General features: G+C 45.6%; 1 protein-coding gene across 1 annotated transcript in view; it reads right to left on the bottom strand.

The window, feature by feature from the left end:
• CACNA1A (calcium voltage-gated channel subunit alpha1 A) overlaps positions 1–22627 on the bottom strand; it is a 312111-nt gene that overhangs the window by 226494 nt on the left and 62990 nt on the right. Inside the window, exon 2 of the mRNA XM_032627805.1 lies at positions 7586–7879. Coding sequence (XP_032483696.1) covers positions 7586–7878 — 293 coding nt within the window. The 5' untranslated portion in view covers position 7879. The remainder of the gene's footprint in view (positions 1–7585; positions 7880–22627) is intronic.

Here is a 22627-nt window from a genome sequence, read left to right as displayed (position 1 = left end):
AGGGGAGAAAGAAGACAGAAACTGGGGGAAGAGGGGGATGCATTCTAACCCCAAAGCTGAGCAGGGTTCTATTGTTAAACTCTCAGGAGTCACCTGGGGCGGCCACAGCAGCTGTCCTAAGCCTGCAGCCTCCATCCTGGGCTGGACCCTTTGGCTCAGAAGAAGGAGATGGGGGTGGGGGGCGGTGGGCAGGGAAGCTAATTATACATTTTAAAACTCCCTTACCTTGTCACCCACAGAGGAAGGGATCAAGGGAGAGGAAGACAATTTTATCTCAGACCGAAGAGAACAGAAAAATAGGTCAAGTGGGCATACATTTTTCCTCCCTTAAAGCTTCCAGAGAGAAAAGAGAATGCAAATGGGTTACCAAAGGGGAAAGGGGGGGAGGGATAAATCAGGAGGTTGGGATTAACATAAACACACTACTACTATATACAAAATAGATAAACAACAAGGACCTACTGTATAGCACAGGGAACTACACTCAATATTTTATAATAACCTATAAGGAAAAAGACTCTGAAAAAAAGAATATATATGTGTATATGTATAACTGAATCACTTTGCTGTACACCTGAAACTAAGACAACGTTGTAAATCAAATATTTCAATTAAAAAAACAAGAGTGGGGCTCCTCTGGTGATGCAGTGGTTGAGAGTCCACCTGCCGATGCAGGGGATGCGGGTTCGTGCCCCGGTCCGGGAAGATCCCACATGCCGCGGAGCGGCTGGGCCCGTGAGCCATGGCCGCTGAGCCTGCGCGTCTGGAGCCTGTGCTCCGCAACGGGAGAGGCCACAACAGTGAGAAGCCCGCGTACCGCGATGAAGAGGGGCCCCCCGCTCGCCGCAACTAGAGAAAGCTCTCGCACAGAAACGAAGACCCAACACAGCCAAAAATAAATTTAAAAAGTAAATAAATTAATTTAAAAAAATATTCTGTGAATGTTAAAAAAAAAAAAAAAACACAAGAGTGCCACACTCAGATTGATAAATCCAAACTGGCCAGTCAACTGAGGGGCCTTTGCTCCCACTCCTACCCAGAGAGCCCGGTTTCTAGTCAAAGTTTCCAAAAAGGAACATAACGAGCGAAAAGTGCTCTCCAATATTATGGTCCATGCGTTTTGGAGCTTTCTCCATGCCGGACATTGTACTGGGCATTTCTCATGCATGACCCCACGTGACCTCCTCCAGAGTCCTCCGAGGAACATGCTATATCGGAAGCAACATCCTCCTCACGTGCATGAGGAAACTGAGGCTCTGATGCCCAAGGCAGCCTGGCTAGGGTGGGCCATTCGAACCCGGGCCTGGCTGACCCAAAGTTCAGGGTGCTTTCCCTCACCTCTCTGTTGTATTTCACAGCACCACCTGGAATCCCTCCTGAGGAGCTGAGTTAGCATCCCCAGAAATGGACTAACTGAGGGGCTTCAGGGTCCTGACCATCTCTGGATTGAATCCACCTTCCTGGTGGCGTCTTCCATCGTTGGAGGAGTGCATGTTGTGTGCTTGTTACTGGGGAGGCAATGGGGGGGGTGTGTACCTAATTCCCAAGTACCCAACAGATGTCCCCCCGAAATCCCCTGAAGACTCCACTCTCAAGGAACCACTGCTCCCCAGTTTCTCAAGCACTAACATTTCAGAGACCTCCTTTGGTCTGATACCCTCATGCACACACACCCCTCCTGTCACTCCAAGATCCACACCTAAAACCCACTGAAAAGCTAAAACATGGGTACATAGGTGAATCAGATCTCGAAGATTTGGCAACTGGGTGAAGAGAAGCACTTTTGTCGCTCACTGGGCAAACATTAATGGAGTGCCTACAGTGTGCCAGGCGTGATGGGGTGGCAGTGGTGAGTACCATGATGGATATAGGTCTTATGGCCTCGGGAAGCCTGCTTTTTACTGCCGAGTGGCAGAACCAAAGCACCCCCCAACCAGAGACCCCCTTCTCCCACACTGGAGACCCCCCTCCCTTGCTAGACCTCAAACCAGGGCAGGAACAGAGCTACAAATGACATCCTCACCCTTTCTCATTTCTCTGACTGGCACTTAAGGCTACCGCTTCCTCTACTTTCTACACATCCACAATCCTTTACGCTAAACCCTCGAGGCCAGATGTGCTCTGGAGCTTAGAACTTGGTGGTTTTTTTTTTTTTTTTTTGAGGTACGCGGGCCTCTCACTGTCGTGGCCTCTCCCGTTGCAGAGCACAGGCTCCGGACGCGCAGGCTCAGCGGCCATGGCTCACGGGCCCAGCCGCTCCACGGCATGTGGGATCTTCCCGGATCGGGGCAAGAACCCGCGTCCCCTGCCTCGGCAGGCGGACTCTCAACCACTGCGCCACCAGGGAAGCCCAGAACTTGGGTGTTTTTAAAGGGATCACAGGGATGGGAATGTAAAATGGCACAACCATTTTGGAAAACAGTTTGGCGGTCTCTTATAAACACATACTTACCACATAACCCAGCAATCCTACTCCTGGGTATTTATTTCCCCAAGAGAAATAAAATGTACGTTCCCAAAGTTCCCACTAAAATCCATCCACCAATGTTTACAGCAGCTCTATTCATAATCGCCCAACCTGGAAACACCCCAAATCTCCTGGGATATGGATGAACAGTCTCCAGTCCAGGCATCCCATAGAATATTACTCAGCACTCAAAAGAATGAGCTACTGATACACACACAGCAACATGAATGGATCTCGAAGGCTGCATGAAAGAAGCCAGAATCCGAAGACTACATACGATATGATTCTGTTTATACGACCTCCTAGAAAAGGCAAAACTATAAGGATGGAGAACAGATCAGTGCTTGCAAGGCACTTGGGTAGGGGGGTGCTGACTCAAAGGGTCACTGGGGGATATTGTGGGGTAATGGAACTGTTCCACATTTTGATTTGGGTGGTGGCTACATGCCTGCATGCATTTGTCAAACTCTGAGAACTTTACGCTTAAAAGGGTGAATTTTGCCGGAAGTAATTTATACCGCAATAAACCCGGTCTTTGAGAAAAAGGAAAAAAAGATAACAGGATGCATCTATGATGTGACCTGGATACTCCAAGTGTCACTCATGTACTAGCAGCATAGGCAATCCTTAGAGACTTGTTGGAAGAGCAGAATCCCAGACCCCACCCCAAACCTGCTGGACCAGAGTCATCACTTTCACAAGGCAATCCTCACACTCAGGAAAGTTTGCAAAGTGCTACCATGTATACGTAACACTCCCACTGGGTCTGCCAGAGCAGCACCCCATAATCAAGCATATCTACTGTTTCCTCAGTGAAATATACCAAAATGCACACCAAGTGGGATAAATTTAAGACTGTAAATTAAGCATATAAATTTGGGTGAGTTCAAGGTAGTTTTTTAACCCCTAAATGAGCTGATCTTTCGGTTTTCAGAGCTTTTTAGATTTGGGGATTGCGGAGGAGGAATCGCACCTTTGCAGCGGCGGGCGGTGGGGGGCGGGGAACCCAAGGGAAAAAAACCATGCTAATTCCTACTTCCCAGAGTTTTGCCCTTCTGGAAGTACCTGCCACGCTGATCTAGTAGAAGAATTATACAGTCATTCTTTCCTGCCCTTCTAGCACAAGCTAATTTTCAGGGTGGGCCAAGACTCTGATGAGGTGAGTGAGGGGGTGAGCGCCAATCAGCCAGTGTCCGTGGGTTACCTGATGTGATGGGACTCTGGGTTTCTTGTTAAGAGTCCTGAAAACAAGGGTATGAAAGCCCGGAATCCTGCAAGCACTTCAGGAGAAGGAGCGTGATAACACAGACCTGAGTCCGCGGCCCAAATTCCTACACCACACTCAGCGCAAGATCTGCTGGCATCAGCAGGACTGGGGGAAGATGACATTCACATTGGCGCTTGGTAGCGCGTCAGAAGGAACAAGCGGCATTAAGTGGGGGCTCTAGGAAGGTTGGCAAATGCGCCTTATTGAGCTGACAGATTTGAGCTCTTTAGAAGCCATCACCAGAGGCCGTCACAACCATATTTAAATCAGACTTCCAGTCGAGGAGAACACGGAACCAAGGTGTGTGATCCAGACAGCTTTGCTGCCTGGAATCCTTCAAGAGTGAAAAGCACCGATGGAAATCTGAACATCACAGATTTCCATTTGGGTCTCCTGACTTAGAGAAAAATGAAATTCATGAGAACCCCTTAATTCTCACTGATGGCTTCAAGCTTGAGCTCCCGAGGAAAGTGGGGTGCAGAAGGGGAAGGAATCACAGTGGCAAAGTGCCCGTGACCATGGGGAACGCAAGGTTGCACCCTCCCTCCACCAGCGTACCATGCTGGAATCCGCATTTGGAAGTAACACTCTTAGGCCCTCGGAGCACACAGCCAAGTTCATGGAACAGCCACTGACGGACTCCTCCCCGTGACGGTGAAGAACCTGCTTTGCCCACTCACCTGCAACCCTCAGTAAATGCCACTTCCAAATACACGTTCCGCGACATGCGCATCAAAGAACGGCAGTGGCAATTCCACTCCTAGGTATAAACTCAAGAGAAACGCCTCCCCAAAAAGTTCAACCAAAGACATGCACAATCTGGAGATTACTCAAATGGCCCTCAACTGTAGAACGAAGTATGCTGTGGGAGAGTCAAACAATAAAATATCACACAGCGATGAGAAGGAACAACCGACAACGACCCACAGTGACATGGATGCATCTCACAGACAGATTGTTAAGAAAAAAAAAAAAAAGCCCGGCACAAAAGAACACAGCCTCTGACTTCGTTTACAGGAGGCTCAAAAGGAGGCCAAATGAACCCATGGGGTCAGAAGTCGGGGTAGCGGTAACCCTTATCGGGGGGGAGTAACTGGGAGGGGGCAGGAGGGGACTTTCTGGGGAGCTGGTTACATTCTTTTCGTTGACCTGGGTGCCAGTGGCATGAATGTTCACTTAACTAATCTGGACTTCAGTTGTATACTTTCCCATGTGTGTATATATATACATTAGACTTTATTTTAAAAGTTCTAGGGCTTCCCTGGTGGCGCCGTGGTTGAGAGTCTGCCTGCCGATGCAGGGGACACGGGTTTGTGCCCCGGTCCGGGAGGATCCCACATGCCGCAGAGCGGCTGGGCCCGTGAGCCATGGCCGCTGAGCCTGTGCGTCCGGAGCCTGTGCTCCGCAACGGGAGAGGCCACAACAGTGAGAGGCCCTGAAAAAGTTCTAAATAAGTACTTAAACACTTTTTTTTAATGGCAGAAATATTTAGATACTCAAGTCCATGTTCCTGGACTTGAGTTCCATGTTTAGATACTCAAGTCCAAGGCCCTGACTCCTTGGTGTTTCCACACTCCATTTCTTTGCACTGGCCCAAATGCCCTTATCTAGCCCCCCATCTCTCTGTCCCCTCCCCTCTCATCACCTCCCCCCCAGAGAAAGCTCAGTCCTGGATGACTCTGGTTGGTGACAGATTGGGGGATGGAGAGCTTTCCCTTTGAGAGTGGGGCTATATGATGTGTTTGCTGCCTCAGGCCAGAGAGAGAACAAAAACTGGCTGCAAAAAGCAAAATGCACAAACTCGTCACAAAGCTCCCAAGAGCAAGAAAGCCAAAGAAAACCTCTAAAGGACTGCGCGCTACCAGTTCACCTGCATCCCTCTCTTAAGATCCCTCCTTCCGAGGGACTGTTGCCATCCCTTCCCTCCCCAACAGCCCTCTGATCTGCAGGATTCAGGCTGGACCGGGGTGAGCTAAGGACACATTAGGATTCCCACCTTCTTCCTTTCCTCCTAGTAGACTCCAAATCCAGGCTCCAGAAGGCGATCTAAAGCCATTTTCAACACGGAAACCTGTCAGCCCAGTGAATCCCTCCCGGACACCCCTGAGTATTCTGTTATTGCGCACGTTGACACATTGCCATTCTCCATGCCCTCCCCCCACTCCTCCAGGGATTGGGGGGGAGACAGGCAGAGCGATTACAAGACCCCTGAGCATTTCAACAGATAATCACAAGGTTGAAACTTAGGAGGCAAAGACTTGGCTCCTGGCTTGGGCACCAATCAAAATGACATCGTGGTTAGGGGTACACCCCTCCAAAAAGACAGCAGCTAGAACCTCTTAATTTTCACCACCCTAGAAGCAGACTGCCCACACACACTCCAAAACCTCAGAGGCCTCTGTTACAGTTTCCGGACCCAGTAGCCAAAATCCTGCTCAATTCTGGTCGCCCCTAAAATTGAATCCACCAGCCAACGTGTTCCTCAAATAAGCAACCCCAGGACCACCTGGGGCTCAGCCCTGTTGAGTATATACCTGTCAAAACCATACACAAAAAGGATGGGGGCTCATCAGTGAAGTCCATGGGCCCAACCAGCCCCATTCGTTTTTACTCCGAGGGCAGCCAGTTGGAACCGAGCCGAGGAGCGGCACATTTGGGCACGGCACGGTGGCCAGTCAGCCTGGGAAGCAGGGTTTGTCCCCCTGCTTGGAATCTGGGTCATGCTTAGATAACTGCTAGAAAGCCCGACTAATTACCCATCCTTGCCTCCCTACATCTCAACAGATGTTAAGCCCTCCTCAAGGTTTATTTCAAGCAGGCACGAATTTAAAGAAACACAAGGGGATCCGGATTTTGGTAGCATCTCAACAGAGGAAAATGTGTACTCCACTTTCTTCCTCTGGGTCTTTAATTTAAAAAAAAAAAAAAGGCATTTACCTGCCCAAGATGTCCACATGGATGCTGACTCTCCTGGTGTCCCCTCCCGGGTCTCTAGGGTGGAAGAAGCAGATTCCAACCCAAGGCCTAACACGGCACCCTAGGAAGGACCCAGCACCTCATTTTCTCTTGTCCTATCTTTCTTATTGAAGTAGCCCATCCTGGGTCTTCCAGGTCAGGGCCCCAGATGGGGCAAACGGGATGTTTTCTACACCTCAAAAGATGATGAGGTCCCTAATCAGTGGGTGGAAGGAAACGGAACCTGCAGACATGGGGAATAATAAAATGCCCCCCGTCCCTTCCTGGCCAGCGGCCCACCCCGAGATATTAATTCTGGTCAGTGCTGGCCCCTCAGTGTGAAGACCACATACTCTCCCACTGGCTCTTGGCCCTGGGAACCCCTAGGCACCCTCCTTGAGAGGGCAGCCCCCAACCTCGGGCACGCAGGGGTGGAGAGGCCTGAGAGCTGGGACTGGGCTCCAGCTCTGGAGGCAACCGTGGATTCCGGCGAGGGGCGGCTAAGGAAACCCAGCCAAGGACCCCATGCTTCCTCTGCCCTGCGCAGAGTGCTCAGGCCCCGGCCTGGTCTACGCTCATTCGGGGAGAACTCTGACCCATCCGGAACTGGCTCTAAAGGCCCCTGTACGACCCCAGGGCCCAGCCCTCATTCTAAAATCGGTCCTTGGGAGGAATCCACTCCCCCGGCACCCACAACCCCAAGCCTCCACGGTACCTCAACCCAGCTCGGGGTGCAGAGATGCTCCACACTCCTCCCCGGTGCCCCCTCTCCCAGCCCCTGGAAGACCACCCCCACCCCCCCGCCTCCCATCAACCCCCGGGTCTCTCCCAGCCTGGAAGAGGGGAAGCGAGGGAGGAGGGGGAGGCGCAGTTGCCGGGGTTTGGGCAAAGGATATGGCCATTCGGTGATCTTTTTGGCGTATTTTCTCACCACGTTGTCCTCGCTGAAGAGGAATAGAGACCGGTTGACCGTGAGGCAGTTCTGTCGGACGGGGATGGGGTTGTACAGGGCCATGGTCCGCGCTCTCTGCGCCATTGATTGCTTGTACATCCTTTGCGCCCCGGGCTGCCCGCCCTGCCGGCTGCCCCCGGCTCCTCGCCCGCCTCCGGCGCCCACGACCACCCCGGCGGCTGCCCCGGAGCCTCCTCCCCCGTAGCGGGCCGGCATCTCGTCTCCGAAGCGGGCCATTCTGCAAAGAGCAAAGGGCTCCGGGTTACGCTGCGGCGAACGATGCGGAAGACGCCGCCGCCGCCGCCGCCGCCGATGTTGATGCTGATGCTGCCGGGGCTGTGAAGACGGCGGCTGGAGCTGCGACTGCGGAGACGCTCCACGGCCCAGCCCATCGGGCGGCGGCGGCTCGGCGCCTCGGGTCGGGGGCTCACAAGGCGGCTGCCCGGCCCCAGCCGGGGATAGCAGCTCGGGACATCTTCCTGGCTGACCCCAGAGAAGGAGGGGCTGGAGGAGGGTGCGGGGGCGGGGCGCGGGGGCCGGGGAGGGGGGGAGGGGAGAGGGAAGCAAGGCAAAAAATAACCGAGGAAGGAATCCAGGCAATCCCCAGTCCACCCACTCCGGAAGGAAAAAAAAAAAAAAAAAACACAGTTAAAAAAAAAAAAAACGCACACCCCCTTTAAGACTCGAACGGTTTGCAAAGGACGCCCCCCGGGACGCAGTGGAAGCTTCAAATTCCTCCGAGGTCCGGGTCAGGCTGGCATCTTGCAAAAGGAGTGCGCCCGGCTCATTAAAAACACTTTTTGTTAAAAAAAAAAAGCCCAAGTCTTTGCTGGGGGGTGGGGGAAAGGCAGCCCCCCAAATTTAAAAATCCCCCTTTCTGTTTTGCTTGAGTTCCTAGACCTTAAAAATGCTGGAAGATCTGTAGCCAAATAAATGAAATTAAATTAAAATTAAGAGTATTAAGGAAAGAAGGGGAGGGGGGAGGAAAACGCTCCGAAGGGCTCTTAAGGAGTCTTGAAGCCGCAGGGTCCGGGTGTTTTTGTTTTTTTTTTTTCTTCCTGAATCACCAGCGGCTGCCTCTTCTGCTCACGAAGGAGCGTGAGTGTGCGCGCAGCGTTTCGCTCAACCGTGCCTCATCTTGGGGTTAAATTGCAGCAATGAAATCCTGAAAATTCCCAACAGGAGGAAAAAAAAGAACCAAGAGAGAGAGGGAGAGAGGTATGCGCCGTTCGTTTAGCCACTCAATAGCTGCTCCCGGATGCTGCAATGCCTAGCGTCCATCGCCCCCCCACCCCGCCTCCCAATGCCTCCTCTTCCTTCTCCTCTAGGTTTTGCTAAAATAAGACTGATGTGGAGGGGTGGGGGGAAGAGGAAATAAGCGGGGAGGGGGGGGGCGTGGGGGGAGGAAATGGGCGCAAAGGTCTGAACCACTGGCCAGCGAGGCTCCAAAGAGGAGCGATTGATGAGTTTAACGGGAGAAAGACCCACCCAAAGTGTCGGCACATGATGGCCCGCGACCAATCGCGGAGGCGCGAAGGGACCTGTCTCAGCGGAGTTTTGTGGGGCAGAGAGGGGAGAGCCGGATGGTCGGGAGGCAAGGGGGAAGTTGGGACGACAGATTCCTCCTCCCTTGGGAGGAAACCTTGCTTTTCAGCGGGTTCCATTTCGGTTGCAGACAGCCGGACACTCCCAGCACTTTGCAAGGAGAAGGAGGGAGGAAGAAAGGAAGAAACTTAAAGGTAGAAAAGGAAGGAGATTCAAGTCTAGAGGTGCAGTGAGTCCTCTACACAAATTTGCTCTATTTAGCAAAAGACAAATTTTAAAAACTGGGAGAATGGTTTGATGGTACTTCTGTGAAAGTTTCAAATCGGCCCTGCAAGCTGGAATGAAAGATTGACCCCCATCGTCGGAAAAACCCCAGAGGTGGCAAATCTTAACTGCCAGGGGCGGATAACTAACCAGGTCCTACTTGGCTGGATAAAGCTTCTGGCTTATATATGTTGCATGGTGTTCGCTTCTCTCCAGAGCCACTACAGTTTTATTTCCCATTCCCCTTTTTGTATTGTGAAAGTGAAAACACACAGGAAAATACTCAAAGCATAAATGTACAGTGTAAGAATTTGCTGTGAAACTAGCACTCATGGAACTAACACCCAGGTCCAGAGCTGGCTCCCCGGAAACACACATGTGCCCAATTCCCTCAGCAATAATCACATCCTGACTTTATGGTATTAATAGCCTTGCTATTCTTTATACTTCTACTACTTTATTGTGCATTCCTAAACAATAGTCCCACTTTGCATCTTTTTGGATTTTATATGAATATAAGCATCAGTATATACTCTATGATGTTTCGTTTCTTTGGTTCAACATTATGTCTTTAACAGAGAACAGACTTGTGGCTGCCAAGGTGGCAGGGGAGGGGTGGGAGAGGGATGGATCGGGAGTTTGGGATTAGCAGATGCAATTATATACAGAATGGATAAACAACAAGGTATCCCTGTTGTTCATCCAAGGAATATAGCACAGGGAGCTATATTCAATATCCTATGATAAACCATCATGGGAAATAATATGAAAAAGAATGTATATATGTGTATAACTGAATCATTTTGCTGTACAGCAGAAATGAACACAACACTGTAAACCAACTGTACTTCAATAAAATAAAATTGAAAAACGCATTATGTCTTTAAGATTCATCTGCTGTTGTCACATGTCGCTGCGATGGATTCACTTTCACTGCTGTATGGTATTTCAATAAAAGAGTAAGCCACTATCTGTTTATCCATTACCTTGTTGATGGACATCTAAGTTGTTTCCAGTTGAGGCTCTTAAACATTCCTGCCTTGAATGATCCTGGCACCTATAAATATGCATTTCTGTAGGAACAGCCTTAAGTGTGAAATTTCTGGGTCACAAGGTAGCATATCTAAGGTCTGTAAGATGTCACCAAACTGTCTTCCAAAGTGGATGTACCAAGAAACTGTTGAATTTTTGCAAAAGCAATATATTGACTAGAAGGCAGGGGTGATAAAGAGGAAGGGGAAGAGGACGAAGAAGAAAAATATTTTTTCAAGGCTTAGCTGGTTGAATCCTATTTAATGCCCTCCCCCATCAGTATATGAGTTCATTTGAAACATACTAGAAAAGATGATATGTCTTAACATATATTCCCCATTCTGTGCCTATGGGTAAGCCTTTACAGGTTACCTGTAGCACTTTTAAGATTTCCTAACTTGTCAAGGTATGGACAAAATGATTAAACCAAGAGTGATCAGAGTTGCAAGGAAATGGGATGTGTAGGATTCTCAATAAATATTAATGATTTTTGTACTTGATGTTTCAGATTTCAAAGGCAAATGACAGTTAATATGAATCAAGAAGTAATCCCACGTTCATGGATACGAACAGCCAGTCATATAAGAAGGCTGCCTTGTGCAAAGTGAACTTACACATAACTTGTTATGATGGACTTTCCCAAGAAGACAGTTGAGTTTCATATAGCATAAGCATCACCTACAGAGATTTCTAAAGACCCAGAGCTTTTCAGAAAAGAGTAACCCCTCACTGAGAAAGTCCTTACCAAGATAAAGCATCTACAAGTCTTCATAGAAGCCCCACTTTACAAGTGAAAACATTGAGGCTGAGAGAGATTTTAAAACATGCCCAGGTCACTGACCTGGGTCTGAAACTCCTTCTGACTCTGTTGGGTGGAGGTAATTGGATACAAACACTTTGGGAAACTGGTCATTTCTTCCAATGCTGGACCCTGTGAATACCCTGTGACCCGGCATCAGCGCTCCTAGGTATAAACCCAGGAGGAATGAGTACGTAGGTCCACTAAAAGACACTCCCTGGAATGTGAACAGCGTCATATTCATACTAGTTAAAAATTGGAAACTTCCCAAATATCTATCAATAGCAGAATAGATCAATACTCCGTGGGGCGTTTGCACAGAGAGCCTTCTGCAGCAATGAGAATGGACGATCAGAAGCAGCTACACACAAGTGCATGGATGAACCTCACAAACGATTTTCTATCAAAGAAGCCAGGCATACGATAGAACGTGGTGTGTAATTTTTGTTATGTAAACTTCAAAATGGGCAAAATGAATCTGTGCTTTAGAAGTTGAAGTAGCCATCACCCTTGAGGGTAGAGGAGTCATTGGCACAAGGCCGGGGGGGGGGGGCTTCTAGAATCTTCTCGATTTAAGTGGTAATTATACAGGTGAGTTCACTTTGTAAAAGTTGCGCCTTTTGAAAGTTTTCATTGAGCTGTGCACCTATAAGTTGTGCAGTTTTCTGGGTGTTCTCTACTTCAACAGAAAATGTTTGTAATGCTTCTGAATGTAGATCCCAGGTAGCGCCACTTGTCCTAGTGATCTGTGATAATTCTCCTTGTGGACTTTAACCATGAAGTCTCTACGACAAACTCTGGCCGCCTTTTTACCAGACGACAAAGAAAATCTTCCAAGACACCCTAACCCAAGCCTAGACAGCAGACAAGCTGGCTGTATGTCAGAAATGCCTGCAAAGTGTTGTAAAAATTCTGATTCCTGGGCCCTCCCTCTCCCCTCATTTTCATTCAGCAAGTCAGTGGGGGTACATCCAGGTTTGCTAATCACTGCTCTGAAAGGGACAAACTTATTATCCCTATCTTGGCATTCTCTAAAGTTATCAGTGGTGATGGTGTTGGCATTTTTGGTGGAACAGTTTTTGATGTTTGAGTCTGTCTGGTGCATTGTGGGTTGTTGAGCACCCCTGGCATATGCCCACTGGGGGTCAGTAGCACTCCCAGTCTTGTGAAAAGCAAAGATACCCACACATATTCCCAAATGCCCCCTGTCAAGGTGGCAGAAGAATCTATGCTTTCTTCTCACCAAATGGCATTCCCAAAGCTTGCTTAACCCTGAAGTTTGACATCTTGGAGTTCCTCTCTCTTTCCTCAGAATCTTCCAAAGTCTTCCAACCCTCTCAATTGCTCTACTTCCCTTTTCTGGAAAGAACTCAACTCGCGCACCCTAAAGTGTGACAGGGACCCAGGTGCATTATCCTAATGGATTCACTTTACAGAGAATGAAAAATTTATATAGCCAAAGGAATGAATCTCTAATATTGGAATCTTACATATCACCTAGCAGATGGAAATGGATGGGCAAGAAATCTTCATAGGCTCCTCAAATGACTGCAGTAGGTAGTTCCTTGCCCTCTTTCCACCATTAATCCAAATTAGTAATGTTGACCAGGTAGAAAGATTTAGAATCTCATTAACATTGCAGACAGAAGCAGTTTAACAAGAGGCCTCCAGAAATCAGTCTCAGCCATTGGTTCTAATCTTCAACACATCTGCCAGCTGGAGACTTAATTTATCAATCAGCAGCAGCACTACCATACTGGCTCTGAGAATTATATTCAATTGAACAGGGCTAGCAACTCTGAAATAAATGCCCCAAATAAATAGCTGCAAATCACATTCATTTGGCTGCTAAAACAATGAACAACTAATCCAGTCATTTTGAGTTGCAAGAATGGATCAGCCAAAAGACATTTGGTCTCTGTCTTCTAGTCTGGATACCCATTGAGAATGAGTACCAAGATCTTTGGGAGACGGAGGGTATAAACAACAAAACCCAAATCTGATAATCCAGATATTTGCAGATCATGATGTAGGCACTCAAGAGTGAATCCAGAGATGGACTGTGGCTGTCACTCCGGGCATAATATTGCACAGCAGTATGTGTCCTGCAAATTTCCAAAACCAAATGAGACAGAGTCAAATTCTGGATGCAGACCTGGGTACAAATGCTAGCTCTAATACTTCCTAGCTGTGTGCTCTTGGAAAAGTGCTTAGCCTCTCTGAGCCTCAGTTTTTTTATGTAAAATAGAGACGTGACTCTTTACCCCACAGATTGCTGTAAGGATTAATTAAGATCAAGCAGGTAAGCATGCACAATGACTGGTATATAATAAGCAAACAAGAACGATGGTAGGGGGACTTCCCTGGTGGCGCAGTGGTTAGGAATCCGCCTGCCAATGCAGGGGACATGGGTTCGAGCCCTGGTCTGGGAAGATTCCACATACTATGGAGCAACTAGGCCCGTGCGCCACAGCTACTGAAGTCCGCATGTCTAGAGCCCGTGCTCTGCAACAAGAGAAGCCACTGCAATGAGAAGCCTGCGCACCACAAAGAAGAGTAGCCCCTGCTCGACGCAACTAGAGAAAGCCCGAGCACAGCAACAGAGACCCGGTGCAACAACAACAACAACAAAAAATTTTTAATATGATGGTAAATAGATTTTTAAAAAATCACCAGAGTCTGGAGAGATATTTCATGTTCATGGATAGGAAGACTCAATATTGATAAAGGACTGTTATCCAAAATATAAAAAGAACTCTTAAAACTCAATAATAAGAACAAACTTGATAATTAAATGAGCCAAAGACCTTAACAGACACCTTGCCAAAGAAAATATACAGATGGCAAATAAGTATATGAAAAAGATTCTCCGCATGATATGTCATTAAGAAAATGCAAACTAAAACAACAATGAGATACCACTACACACCTATTAGAATGGCCAAAATACAAAACACTGACACCACCAAATGCTGGTGAGGTTGTGGAGCAACAAGAACTCTCATTCATTGCTGGTGGGAATGCAAAATGGTACAGCCACTTTGCAAGACTGTTTATTGGTTTCTTACAAAACTAAACTTACTCTTATCATAAGATCCAGCAATAGCGCTACTTGGTATTTACCCAAAGGAGTTGAAAACTATGTCCACACAAAAACCTGCACACAGTTGTTTATAGCAGCGTCATTCGTAACTGCCAAAACTTGGAAGTAACCAAGATGTTCTTCAGTAAATGAATGGATAAACTCTGGTACATTCAGACAAAGGAATATTATTCAGCGCTAAAAGACATGAGTTATCCAAGCCATGAAAAGATATGGATGAAACTTAAATGCAAATTACTAAGAGAAAGAAGCCAATGTGAAGAGGCTATATACTGTATGATTCCAACTATACGACACTCTGGAAAAGGCAAAACTATGGAGACGGTAAAAAGATCAGTGGTTGTCAAGGGTTAGGGTAGAGGGAGGGATGAGTAGGCAGAGCACAGGGGGTTTTTAGGGCAGTAAAATTACTCTGTATGAGACTATAATGGTGGATACATGTCATTATACATTTGTCCAAATCATAGAATATACAACAACAAGAGTGAACCCTAATGTAAACTATGGACTTTGGTTGTAATGTGTCCATGTAGGTTCATCAGTAGTAACCAATTCACCACTCTGAAAGGGATGTTGATAACGGAGAGGCTATGCATGTGTTGGGACAGGTACACTTGTTAAAACTGAGAAACCAGCATTGGTACAATGCTATTAACTAAACTGTACACTTTTTTCAGATTTCACTGGTTTTCCCACTAATATCCTTTTGTTTCAGGATCCCATCCAGGATACTACATTCTTTTGAGTCATCTTTTCTCTGTAGTCCCTCTGGTCCATGACAGTTTCTTTTCTTGTTTCTCACAATTTCGATTATTTTTAGGAATACTGGTCAGGTATTTTTTAGAATGTTTCTCAATTTGGGTTTGCCTGCTGTTTTCTCATGATTAGAATTTGATGATGGATTTGGGGGAAGAAGACCACAGAGGTGAAATGCCATCCTCATTGCATCATATCAGCAAGCCATGACATCCATATGACTTAGCACTATGATGGTGACCTTGATCACTTGGTTAAAACAATGCCTAACTGCTTTCTCCACTGTTGAGTTACTATTTTTCCCTTTGTCTACTCTACTCTTTGGAAATGAGTCACTAAGCCCACCCCACACTAGTTAGGAGAGGGGAGAAGATTAAGCTCCATCTCCTGGAGGGAAGAGGATCTACATATATTCTTTTTGTTGTTGAAGTATAGTTGATTTACAGTATCGTGTTAGTTTCAGGTGTACAGCACAGTGATTCAGTTATATATATATAACTGAATATATATATGTTTCTTATATAAAAGAAGCATATATATATATATATATATATATATATAAATTCTTCTTCAGTTTCTTTTCCCTTACAGGTTATTACAAAATACTGAGTGTAGTTCCCTGTGCTATGCAATAGGTCCTTGTTGATTATGTATTTTATATATAGTAATGTGTATATGTTAATCCCAACCTCCTAATGTATCCCTCCCTCCTACATTCCTTTCCCCTTTGGTAACCATAATTTTGTTTTCTATGTCTGTGAGTCTGTTTCTGTTTTGGAAATAAATTCATTTGTACCTTTTCTTTAGATTCCACATATAAGTGATATCAAATGATATTTGTCTTTCTCTGTCTGACTTACTTCACTTAGTATGATAACCTCTAGGTTCATCCATGTTGCTGCAAATGGCACTATGTCATTATTTTATATGACTGAGTAATATCCCATTGTATATACACACCACATCTTCTTTATCCATTCATCTGTCAATGGGCATTTAGGTTGCTTCCATGTCTTGGCTATGGTAAATAGTGCTGCAATGAAAATTGGGGTGCATGTATCTTTTCGAATTATGGTTTTCTCTGGGTATATGACCAGGAGTGGGATTGCAGGATCATGTGGTAGCTCTATATTCTTTAGAATACTTTGTAAGGGAAATTTGTCTCTTCTCCCTTATTCATTTACTTAATCTTTTATTTATAACAGTACAGACTCATATATTTATTTTATTCTTTGGATTACCCACGCAAACTATATTATTTATTTTGTTTCTTGAAATGTTCCCTTTGGCCATTGGGAGCTCCTTCAGACTGGTTCTTGTGTTCCTTTGATGTGCTCCCATTTTTTTTAAGCTTCCTTACTTTCTGGCACCGTAAGAGGCTCCAGGTTCATCCTTCACGGCCCTGCCCTAGAATTAGCCATTTCTCCAAGGATTCCTGGTTGCTTTCATTGGAGAATCGTATTTAATTATCTCAGGGCTGGGTGCAATATTGCATTTTTAGTTTTTATTTTGGTGAAAGTTGTATATGCAGGCAATTTGGCAATCACCATAAAACGTACAAGGACTCTTATGGATAAAAGTGCAAGGAGTAACACATTTATATAGTTACTCCGCACGCACAATTGTTCATTTTAATGGTAAATATAGTAACTGTAGAGTGGAGTGCACTGGTAGATAAGCAAGTGATGAAAAATAGCACACCAGGGCTTCCCTGGTGGTGCAGTGGTTGAGAGTCCGCCTGCCGATGCAGGGGACGCGGGTTCGTGCCCCGGTCCGGGAAGATCACACATGCTGCGGTGCAGCTGGGCCTGTGGGCCATGGCCGCTGAGCCTGCGCGTCCGGAGCCTGTGCTCTCCAACGGGAGAGGCCACAACAGTGAGAGGCCCGCGTACCGCAAAAAAAAAAAAAAAAAAAAAAAAGCGCACCAGTAACGGGGCAAATTGACATCACATGCCACTTGGTATGATGTACCAAGAAGGGTACAGCATGACTTCTGGGGACTTCGTGCCACGATTGTTATCATTTGAATAAATTGAATTCCATAATGTTCAAAATAAGGGGCATCCTACAAAACAACTTGCCTATATTCTTTGAAAGTGTTAATGTCAGGAAGTTCAAATAAAGACTGAGAAACTTCTCCAGGTTAAGGGAGACATGGCGACCGAATCCAACAAGGGAGCCAGAATCTTCTTTTGCTATAAAGGATGTTATTGGGACAGTTGGTGACATCTGAATAAGGTCTGTAGATTAGATAATAATAGTGTACCAATGCTGATTTCCTGATTTTGATCGTTGTGCTGTGTTATATGAGAAAATGCCCTTCAGAAAACATTGAAGTATATAAGGTTAAAGGGCCATCATATCTATAAATTATTCTCAATGGCTCAAGGGTGGTGGGTAGACAGAGAATAAAGTGGAAGGAGTAAATGTTAACATTTGGAGAACCTGGATGAACAATATACAGGAACTCTTAGTTCTGTTCTTACAACACTTTGGTAAGTCTGAAATTTTGTCAAAATAAAAAGTTAAAATAAATAAACAAGTGGCTACAAAAACGTTACATATATTCAAGTTTCACTCATTCCTTCATTTTATTGAGCACCTGCTATATGCCAAGTGATTTTTTCCGAGCACAGAACAAGACAGACAAAAATCCCTACTGTTGTGGAGCTGGGTGGAAACAGGAAAAAAATGGAATAAAGACAGAAATGCATAGTTTGTCAGATGGTGTTAAGTGCTAAGGAGAAGAACAAAGCAGGAGAGTGGAATAGAGAGTGCAGCCACTAGGAATTAAGAGTCAAATAGATCTTTGGGGCGTGTTATACAAAGCAGTGCAGACAGTACATACTATTAGCTCTCAATAAAAACGTGTCAATTAAATATCACTTAAATTCTGATCTCTAAATGTAGAAGGCAGCTTCTTACAAGGCCTCCAATGATTCTTGCCTTTTGGTGTTCACACCCTTATGTAACACCCTCCCCTTGAAAGTGGGTGGGACCTTTTTAAAATCTTTGCCTTTTTAAAAATTAAAAAAAAAAATTTAATACAATTTTTAAATGTTACTTTCCATTTACAGTTATTACAAAATAGTGGCTATTTTCCCCGTGTTGTACAATACATCCTTGAGCCTATCTTACACCCAATAGTTTGTACCTCTCACTCCCCCACCCCTATATTGCCCCTCCCTCCTCCCAACTGGTAGCCACTAGTTTGTTCCACTATATCTGTGAACCAGGTGACTCACTTTTTAAAAAAATTTTATTGAAGTATAGTTGATTTAAATTTATTTATTTGGCTGCGTTGGGTCTTTGTTGCTGCACGCGGGCTTTCTCTAGTTGCTGCGAGTGGGGGGCTACTCTTCGTTGTGGTGCATGGGCTTCCCACTGCAGTAGCTTCTCTTGCTGTGGAGCACAGGCTGTAGGCACACAGGCTTCAGTAGTTGTGGCACGCGGGCCCAGTAGTTGTGGCTCTCAGTCTCTAGAGTGCAGGCTCAGTAGTTGTGGCGCACGGGCTTAGTTGCTCTGCAGCATGTGGGATCTTCCCGGACCAGGGCTTGAACCCGTGTCCCCTGCATTGGCAGGTGGATTCTTAACCACTGCGCCACCAGGGAAGTCCATGACTCATTTTAATGAATAAAAGATGAAAGAGTGATGGGATGGCACTTTTGAGATCAAGTTACAAAAAGACTGGTTTGCACATTGCATGCCCTCTCTATCTCTCTCTTTACTGCTCACTCTGAGGAAAGCCAGGTTCAGTGTTGTGAGCTGCCTTATGGAGAGTCCCACGTGGCAAAGAACCAAGAGCAGCCTCCAAGAAACATCTAGTGAGGAACAGAGACCCTCAGCCCTACAGCCCATGAGAAACTGAATTCTTCCAACAGTCACATGTTTAAGCTTGGAAGGGAACTCTTCCCCAGTTAAGCCTTCAGATGAGAATGAAGTCCCCATTGACCCCTTGCTGGCAGCCTCATGAGAGACCCTGAAACAGGGGACCCAAATAAGCTGCACCCTGGTTCCTGACCCACAGAAACTATAGGTAATAAACGATTGCTTTTAAAGCTGCTAAGATTTGGGTAATTGGTTACACAGCAAGAGGTAACTATTACATTAAGGCTCCATATTTCTCCTCCTAAAATAAAATAGCTGTTTTTCTCCCTCTGGATCCCCCAAAAAGACTTATTCTCTGAGAGAGGCATTATAGATGTTCACCAAATATTTCCCTTTCTCTGTATTCAGGCACGTGGTAAGATGGCATTCCCTGGTCCCCTTGTGTTTGCTGAGGCCATGTGACTAGTTCTGGCCAATGAGCTCTCAGTGGGAATGAAGTGGGTGCTTCCAAGTTGGAGCATTTAGTTGTCAGTGCAAATCTCTCTAGAGCTGAAACTAACACAGCATTGTAAAGCAATTATACTCCAATAAAGATGTTAAAAAAAAAAAAAAAGGCAGAGCACAGAAAGAGAAGCCCCTAATGGAGACTGGAAGGCATCAGGAAGGAGGTGGGAGGAAAACCTGGTGGGTGATGCCACAGAAGTCCCGGAGATGGGGGAGTCTAGTGTCAAAGGCTGCCAAACACAAAGCAAGGTAAGGACTGAAAAATACCACCTGGTTCTGCCATAGATGGCATTATGTCCATGGTTTGAAAGCAAGTCAGCCTTTTTTTTTTTGTAATAAAATACACATAACATAGAATTTACCATCTTAACCAATTTTAACTGCATAGTTCAGTGGCATCAAGTACATTTACATTGTTGTGCAACCATCACCACCAGCCATCTCCAGAACTTTGTCTTCCTCCCAAACTGAAATTCTGTGCCCATTAAACACTAACTCCCCATTCCTCACTCCCAGCCCAGCCCCTGGTAACCACCATTCTACTTTGTCTCTATGAATTCAACCGCTGTAGACACCTGATATGGGTGGAATCATACAATATTTGTCCTTTTGTAACTGACCTGTTTCACCTAGCACAATGTCTCCAAGGTTCATCCATGTCATAGCAGCTGTCAGTATTTCCTTCCTTTTTAAGGCTGAATAATATTCCATTGGCTGGATGGATCACATTTTGTTTATCCAGTCATCCAGTAAGGGACATTTGAGTTGTTTACACCTTTTGGCTATTGTGAGCAATGCTGCTACGAACATTGGGTGTATAAATATCTCTTTGAGTCCCTGCTTTCCATTCTTTGGGGTATATACCCAGAATTGCAATTGGTGGATCATATGGTAATTCTGTTTCATTTCTTGAGGAATCGCTGTACCATTTTCCACAGCAGCTGCAGAGTCCTTAGCTTGTAGAAGTACACATTAAAATATTTACAGATAAAATCACATGATGTCTGAGGTTTGCTTTAACGTAACCTAGGGTTACGTTAAAGCAAATGAAAGGTTTGTTTTAATTTGCAAAGTAAAGTTATGTTAAAGTTTGGGATACAGTAACACAAGATATGTCCTAAGTTGTTAATTATTGAAAATGGAAGATAGGAACACGGAAGGCTATTATTCTATTGTCTCTTCTGTATATATTTGAGCCTTTCCAAAAGGAAAAAAAAAGTTCTTTTCATATAAAGTACTTGAAATAATCTTGATTCACATTGCAACAAGAACCTCACACTTAATTACGGAAACAAAAGTACTCAAGCTTACTATATTCTCAGGCAATTACAAATTATATTCAGCATCTAACCCTTCTGTTAAGTCAGGAACTTGAATAAATGCTTACTTATATATTCATGTGTATCCTGAGAAGTTAGCAAAGGAAATTTAATCAAATGAACTACATCTGCTTATAGAAACTCCCGTCTCGGTTTTTCTTGAGAACTGAAATAGGTCCCCTCAACTCGCAAAATAACAAGTTTTACCACACCCAGAAATAAAGTCACAGATGACAGAATCGAGCATGTCATTTCACCTGTAACACTTGAGAAAAATGATCAGCTTCATTTGTTCTGTTACTTATTTGTTTGACAAATGTGTTTTTTAAATATCTATTCTTTTTAAAAACTTTTATTGAAGTATAGTTGACTTACAATGTTGTGTCAGTTTCAGGTTTACAGAAAAGTGATTCAGATATATATGTTTGTGTATGTATATATGTATATATATACATACATATATATTCTTTTTCAGATTTTTTCCATTATAGGTTATTATAAGATATTGAGTAGAGTAAGTAACCTGTACTCTACTCAACAAGTAGGTCCTTGTTGTTTATCTATTTTATATATAGTAGTGTGTATATGTTAATCCCAAACTCTTAATTTATCCCTCTCCCCCTTTCCCTTTAGGCAACCATAAGTTCTACGTCTGTGAACATTTGACAAGTGTTTATTGAGCATCTATGCTCAATATGAGGCCTTACCCCAGGCACTGGGGATGGATACAGCCATGAATAGAACAAATAAGAAACTCATGTTTTAGGGCAGAGAAACCAGAAAAAACAGAGTGAGCTTGGATAGATCTAGCATGTCAGGTAGAGATAGCTTTTATAAGAAAAATGGAGCAGGCATTGGGCCAGCTAGAAGAGGAGGGGGAGTTATTTTGGAAGGACCTCTCTGAGACGGTGACATTGATGGAGAGACTCGAGGAAAGAAAGGAACAGAGATGCAGATATCAGAGTGAGGAGTGTTGCAGACTGAGGAAACATCAACAGCAAAGGCTTGTGAAGACAGTGACTGGTGTGTTCAAAGACCAGCAAAGAGACTCATGTGGCAGGAGTGAAGGGAGTGAGAGGGGATGAGATAAGGGAGGTTTCAGGGATGACAGGGCTGTCATCCCCTGTAGGGGCTTTATTGTTTTAAAATGTAGGTTTTATTATTTTTCAGGTGTGGTGAGGCCAACAGATCGAGAGACAACTGCCATTGAAAAGATAGCTTGTCGGGCTTCCCTGGTGGCGCAGTGGTTGAGGGTCCGCCTGCCGATGCAGGGGACGCAGGTTCGTGCCCCGGTCCGGGAAGATCCCACATGCCATGGAGCGGCTGGGCGCATGAGCCATGGCCGCTGAGCCTGCGCGTCCGGAGCCTGTGCTCCACGACGGGAGAGGCCACAGCAGTGAGAGGCCCGCGTACCGCAAAAAAAAAAAAAAGACCCCAGGGGGAGGAGCACACCCTGCCATGCAGGGCCACCCAGGGAAGCACCATAGTCAGTTGGTCAGGAAGCAGTGGGAGCAGGATGAGAAAGTGGGCAAGATCCTTTATTGTGGTTTCCTCAGAAAGGAAAAGGTAAAGCAGGGCAACCAGGCTTAAGATTGGCTGGCTTTAATAATTTTAGCAGGCTGTGAGGTGTAAGGGCTCTCCCTAGTTGGCACCTGGCCCTGGGGTGATCAGGGCAGTGGCAGAGTATATTCTCAATTAGATCCTGGTAGAGGAGGTTGTGGAGACGCAGGCTCTGGATTGGTTGGTTTGTATTTGAAATGCGTGCTCAAGGCTGAATCCTTTACTATCTCAAAGGATTGGCTAACCCTGGGAGAGGCAGTCCTTCAGTGTCACCCA

The sequence above is a fragment of the Phocoena sinus genome, chromosome 3, assembly GCF_008692025.1.
Source record: "Phocoena sinus isolate mPhoSin1 chromosome 3, mPhoSin1.pri, whole genome shotgun sequence".
NCBI classification, from domain to species: Eukaryota; Metazoa; Chordata; class Mammalia; order Artiodactyla; family Phocoenidae; genus Phocoena; species Phocoena sinus.
This window is presented reverse-complemented; position numbering and strand designations above follow the sequence as displayed.